The sequence below is a fragment of the Solanum lycopersicum genome, chromosome 3 (genome assembly GCF_036512215.1).
Source record: "Solanum lycopersicum chromosome 3, SLM_r2.1".
In the NCBI taxonomy this organism is placed as follows: Eukaryota; Viridiplantae; Streptophyta; class Magnoliopsida; order Solanales; family Solanaceae; genus Solanum; species Solanum lycopersicum.
This window is the reverse complement of record NC_090802.1, coordinates 65,571,361-65,577,814: the sequence shown is the minus strand read 5'-3', so window position 1 is coordinate 65,577,814 and position 6,454 is coordinate 65,571,361. Positions and strand designations below refer to the sequence as shown.

At 34.3% G+C, this 6,454-nt stretch overlaps 2 protein-coding genes across 2 annotated transcripts; one reads left to right on the top strand and one right to left on the bottom strand.

Annotated features, from left to right (window-relative positions):
• Nucleotides 1-1,580: 1,580 nt before the first annotated feature.
• On the top strand, nucleotides 1,581-2,747 carry LOC101247707 (thionin-like protein 2). The gene is made up of 2 exons (XM_004235654.4): nucleotides 1,581-2,077; nucleotides 2,329-2,747. The coding sequence occupies exons 1-2, from the start codon at nucleotides 1,777-1,779 to the stop codon at nucleotides 2,388-2,390; spliced, it is 363 nt and encodes a 120-aa protein (XP_004235702.1). The 5' UTR covers nucleotides 1,581-1,776; the 3' UTR covers nucleotides 2,391-2,747.
• Nucleotides 2,748-3,311: 564 nt separating this feature from the next.
• LOC101248860 (nuclear pore complex protein NUP50A) lies at nucleotides 3,312-6,130 on the bottom strand. Its single transcript, XM_004235658.5, has 2 exons — nucleotides 6,001-6,130; nucleotides 3,312-4,965 (listed from the first exon to the last, which is right to left on the bottom strand). The coding sequence occupies exon 2, from the start codon at nucleotides 4,913-4,915 to the stop codon at nucleotides 3,566-3,568; it is 1,350 nt and encodes a 449-aa protein (XP_004235706.1). The 5' UTR covers nucleotides 4,916-4,965; nucleotides 6,001-6,130; the 3' UTR covers nucleotides 3,312-3,565.
• Between the last annotated feature and the right edge of the window lie 324 nt (nucleotides 6,131-6,454).

Below are 6,454 nucleotides of genomic sequence, written 5' to 3'. Positions count from 1 at the left end.
TGAATCGATGAATCTATTTTAGTGAGTCTCTCTTCGAAACAATGTTGGATTGTTATGTCTGCTATTTGGATCAAAACTTACCTAATAAAGAGTTTCATTGTTTTAATTAGGATTATTATAATCACGAGTCAATGGTCACTATTTATTAAGGCTTTGATTGTCAATTTCTCATATCATCACGTTATCAATTTTCTTGACCTTGTACTCTTATGACTTCATGAAGATTTGTATTTTTTATAATTAGTATTTCGACTTGATTATTGTAATCCCCTATTAAGAAGGTACAACGAGATTACTCTAAAAAAAAATTTAAATATTATCTTACGCATTTTAATATTCGCTATCTACCTACCTATGTATATCTCGACTAGATATACCTTCTTGCTCAAAATCGTTTGGAACATAAAGTAATCACATATTTTTATAGGACTAATAGTGAATTGGAGAACACGTATCTGAGCACTAAATAAGATGATGGCTCTACACAAAACTCACCAAACAATAGCACTAATAAATTGGCACTCATAAATTCATTAAACCTATTATCTACATTCTCCACTAAATTCTTTAATTGGGCAAGCACACTTGCACGCCCAAAACACTTTTTCAAATTTTTTCTTTTTATTTCAAAGCTCGGTTGGCTTAACTTTAAAAAATATATATTATTACAGAAAATTTTGACTACGTGAAAACTATCAAAAAGTATTAAAAAATATCAGTGTATAAAATTAAAACTTTGATATAAATACATTTTTAGTGCTTAATTGTGCAGTAATGCTCCCAACACTTAAAAGACTAACATTAATCTCATTATCATGAGCAATGATTACACTTCATTTCTTTTTTAATTAAAGTCTTCTCTGTCTCTCTCGCAATTTTGCTGTACACCATTATGGTTGAGCAAATGATGGTTTTGTGTAATAATTAGTACTATTTTATTTATATAAGGAGGATATACTTATTTTAGCTTAGCTGTTAGGTTATTCTTAAATCTGAAAATTAACATTTAATACATTTTTCCCTGTATTAAGAAGAAGAAATATTGTATTAACTTTAAGCAAGTACTTTTGCTTGTTGTTTGTCCTTATTTGACACCGTATCCTAAATTTTATCAAGGGACCATAGCCAAAGACAAAAGAACAATCACATGTAAACCCAATTTTCAATTCACATCAAATTTTATTGAATTTATGCTATTTATATTTAACAATATAAAAATTAGTTACACTATCACTAGTGCAACTTAATTTATGCTATACTTCGATATGCAAAAATTCTCACCTTATCAATATATTTATAGTAGGTAAGATACATTAATTTTCAAATTATCAATCTCACCTTTTCCATTTATGATCGAAAAATTCGTCTAGAGACAATTATTTGAGTGAAAAATAACTTTCGCAATTCGAAATGATGAATCCACCACTCTATCTTTCTCCACTTAAATGTTGGACTTTCTTCGCTTGGTGTTAAACTCGTGACCTAAGACATAGACCTCAACATTTTTCGGTTGGCCTGAGCGTGTATTGAGTGCCTAATCTTAGTTTCTATGTATAAACAGCTACTTATATCTCTTAGATGACCTGATAGTTTGTAAATATTATTTAAGCCGCAAACTCATAAAGATACACTCTTTTTTAAATCAACGGTAAAGGGAATATGTTATTATTTTGTCTCATTGCTCATTATATATATGTGGCCACTAGTTGTTGAGTACTTCCATAAGCCTTTTTCAAGTTCTCCATAGGCTAAAAATTTATAGTTAAAACATAGAATATGGAGTCAATGAAGTTAAGGGCACTTGTTATGGCCTTGATGTTTATGGGAATTTTTGTTGGGCAGTCAGGTGCTGCCTTCACTGACTGTTACACTAGATGTTTCATTTTCTGCATGATTGATCCTTCTGAGACAGTATGCAAATGCACTACTAAATGCTTAAAACAGTGCATTTTCAATTCAGATTCTGATTCTGGTTCTGTTTCTACCAATAACAAAATAGACAGTAGCAATCATAAGTTCTGTAAGTTGGGCTGTGCCTTGTCTGCTTGCTCCACTCTCAGCAAAAAACATCAACCAAGTAAGTATTTTTTAATTCCTCCTCTCTATGACTTATATAAGTTTAGACTGATTATATGAATTGTTGTTCTCTATATGTCGTCAAAGATGGAGCCAGAATTTTAAATTTATGAACGAGTAATCCATATTAGGCGAATTTCTTATCCCTATAGCTTTTTATCTAGCTCCGTCTCTGTATAGTAATGCTCCGTTTAGTATTGCCTACTTTTTTTTCTTCTCTGAATTGATTTTTTTTTTTTTTTGTGACTTTAGATGGTGAAAAGATGGATGACTGTGTTGGATCTTGCTCAAAGAACTGCACCAAGAGCTACTGATGGCTTTAGAAGTAGCATTATTAGTGGGGTTTCATTATCCCTCTTTTTATCTTTATGATTTCTCTTATTCCCCTTTCTTGTTTTTCTTTTTCCAAATTAAGGATGCAAAATCAACAGCAGAATGTAGGTCTCGTACCGTAGTAAGAGCTTCCTAAGTGGGTATGTTATGTATCAGTATGCACCTATTCATAACAATCCACCTTTGATTTATCCACATTCTTATAGCTATAAAATCGCATACCCAAACGCCTACTTGGATTAAATGAGTATCTGTTGATTTTAGTGACAATATATCATGTGTAATCATTTATTGCTATAAAATCACATATCCAAACGCCTACTTGGATTGAATGAGTATCTGTTGATTTTGGCGACAATATATATCATGTGTAATCATTTATCGTAGTGCTTTGTTGAATTGTTTGTCTTCGCAGGCTTATAAAAAAATATTCATATCGGATATTAAATTGGAATAAGAGAACTATCCCCATGGAAAATACATGGGATGGGATGACAAAAATGGGAACAAGAAATAGACATTTGAAAAACTACCAGAGTCTAAACACAACAGAATTCAACTTCAAAAAACATCTTTTTTTTTTCAACTATGACATCAAAATAATCCTTTTTCTCGGTTTAATTCAGATTCTGTCCAACAGGTCACAATACTGTGTTGAATTAACATGTTTTCAACCACTTAATTAACCGGTATAAACTATGAAACAAAACCATAATAGTTCAAGCAACTCATATATCTCGATGACTTGCACAAATTCGGAATCTTCATCCAACTAGGACGGTTCAAACATGTTGCATGCTGCACCTAACTAACATTAGGTGTTGCATCCTTGCAACTAAAAGATACATTAAGAGCTCATCAACTAAAATTATTGAACAGGTTCGCGACAAGAAGAAAACACATCGGCGGTAATTCAACATCCCACAAAAAGAGAGTAAACCCATTATAAGTTACTCAGACAAAGTCTACAACAGATGAATAGAGAGCGCGCTGTAATGGATATAGTCAACTAAGTATGTGGGCTTACAAGTTTCTTACCTCTCGGACAAAATATTCTCTCATCGTTCCTATTCTTCTCTGCAACTAAAGGAAAATAGTAGGGCACATTCCATGATGAAATAAGTCTCTATGCAACTATACTGCAGTATCAATCATCTTAAGCTTTAGGAGAGTTTTCTGGTGTCTTCAAAGAACCAGTTGTAGTACCTTTATGTTCCACTACAGCAGCACGAAAATCTTCCACGATGGAGGCATCCTTGAACTTCAGAGCAATAGTAGAAAGTCCTTTTCCGTCAGCAGCACTATTCAAGCAAGCGAAAGTGACCCCTCTTTTGTCCATATTAGCAAGCTTCATTTCTGGAAAAAGGCTGGCATTCAAGATCAATCTGTAATTTCCTTTGGTCCTCATAACAAGTCTACCTTTTCCTTCCCCTGTTGTAGAAACATTGACCTTTAGTTCTCCCTTCCCCCGCTCTTTCCACCCTCCATTAAGATATTCAAACAGCACGGAATCAGCTGCGAATACGGGTTTTTCATTTTCCTCCCCTGTTTCAACAGTGACCTCTTCTTTGGAAGGAAATCCAGTACCCTCACTCTTATTCACAAGGGATGACCCCGAGTTTCCAAACAGAGAAGTACTTCCATTAGTAGGAAGATTAAGTCCAAATGGTGACTGGTCACTTTTTGCTCCAAAGAGAGAACCAGCACCTGATTCAGAACCAAAACCTAGAGAAGATCCCTCTTTTGAAATACCTCCAAAGGAGAAAGTAGTGCTGGAGAACCCAGTCCCTGAAAATCCTGTGAAAGCATTTTGGCCACTTGAGAGTTGTTGGAATGAGCTAAAAGAAGCAGTTTCTGCACCCTTCTCACTTTTCTCACCACCAGCATCATTTTGTTCTTCATTCTTTGTTTTCTCGACTTCCACATCCTTCTTACTGTCATTTTCGCTCTTCTCAACTACTGTGCCTTCCTTGGTTTCAGCCTGGACTTTCTCATCATCTGCTACCTTCTCTTCAGCAGATTCAGGTTTGTCAGCCTCATTAGGAGTTTCAACTTTCTCCTTGACAACATTGGATTCATCAACATTACCTTCTGATGGCTTAGAAATTTGATCAGATTCCTTCAACTCTTCCTTACACACATCATTTGTCTCCTTTCTAGTTGCCTCACCAATGTCATTTTTATCTTCTGGTTTACCTGAACTTGTTATCCCACTCTCAACTTCACTTGTTATCACAGTAGACGGGATACTGGACTCAGTGGGTGGAACCAAGCGGATTGCTGCAAAGGGGTTAGCTGAAGGTGTAGCTGTAGATGAAGTAGTTTGACTGCGACGAACTTTGACAATTCTTCTACTTGCCATCACCTCCTCACTTGCTTTCTTGAAAGACCCAGTCTCTAGCTCAGCTTCATTTTCATCATCATCGAGACCAGGATTGTCTCGTGATAATTCCTTTATAGCTGCCCTTTTCTTTGATGGTTGAAGAGAGTTCTCGGCATCTCCCATTGGAAAATGAGGGAAGATACTTGAAGAGTTTTCAAGAAGATATGTTATCACTGCAGTGAAATTGCATAGGAAGTATCAGGCACCAGACAAATTAGAACTTTTTTGTCACTTTGAACAAGGTTACGTTGGTAATAGGCAACACAATATTTTTAATGTGTAGTTGCTTGGTGTCAAACTAGGATATGCGATGGATGATCTATTCCTTTTATTTTTCCAAAAAATATTCAACTTTTTGGGACAAGTTCAGAGTGGATTCTATGCCTTTCTCCTATAAAACAACTCAATTGCGCGCACCTACATAACTAAGAAGAAGGCAAAGCTTAAATACTAAAGGTGAATTACTCCTTGCTTTGTAGTTTTCTTAACCAGTTCCTTCTTTCTAAATCTCACAACCAACAGAGAAAAGGCTATCTAAAGCAATACACTGGGCTTGAAACATTATAGTCAATAAAGCAACAGTTTTTAGCAAGCGGTGGAAGCAAACAACTACCGTAACTCCACTAAATATATTAAAATCACATCAATTAAACAAGCATTTTGAGAAATCAAGATAACGTTCATTTACATTTGGAAAATATGAAAACCGAGCTTATAATTTTTTCAAGGTAACATCATAACATAAACGGTAAGTCTATCTCAAAGAACATCATGCCAACTCTTGTAACACACTATTCATCACTCTTGCAATAACCAGTTTCAAATTACATATTTAACTACGAGTCACCGACAATACATATTAATAAAGACAGCTTAAAATCAACACATAATTGCGCGTCTAAAGATTCAGTTCATCTCAGGCAAAGAGAAGACCCACACCAATGGGTTTAAAACACTTCATCTCAGGCAAAAAATTTATTTCTTCGTATATTTACTACCTCTTCATATTTTAAATCGCTATTCTAGATTATCAAACAAAAATTAATAAGAAAACAATCTGCAAAAGCAATTTCATGAACACAAATATAGAAAAACTATAGGTTTAAGCAACTAACAGCAAAAAATTCAACCAAATAAAGTAGGCAAAACATAAATTAAGACCCAAAAAAAATGGAAGTATAGTAAGATTTAAAGTGAGTGGAATTTACCTGAGAGGATTCAAATTTGGTGGAGTTATGAAAACTGAAGTTACGCTGTCGAACCGAGCAATATATAAAAACCCTAGAAAGATCTAATCTCGATTAGGAAAAAAGGAGATAGGGACATGTGTCACTTTAATAATAATTAAATAAGGGCCTTTTAGGATGAGAACAAAAAGAAAACACATTATATTGGGCCGAAAAGAAATGAGGCCCAAAAGAATGGACCGCTATGAGATATCATAAAAAGTAGCAATAGTTGCACTAATATTTAGCATGTTTTATTCCTTTATTATTCTTTATGGGATACTCTGGTTTAGAGTAGTTTGAAAATAAGGGAAAAAGAGAGATTGATTTTCGAAGTAATGATAAGTGAAATATTAGCAGTTTAAATCGTGAAAATGAGGTTTTGTGGGAGAGCAATATAAGTATCATATTGCTAAGTGAAGGAGTTTTAATGTTT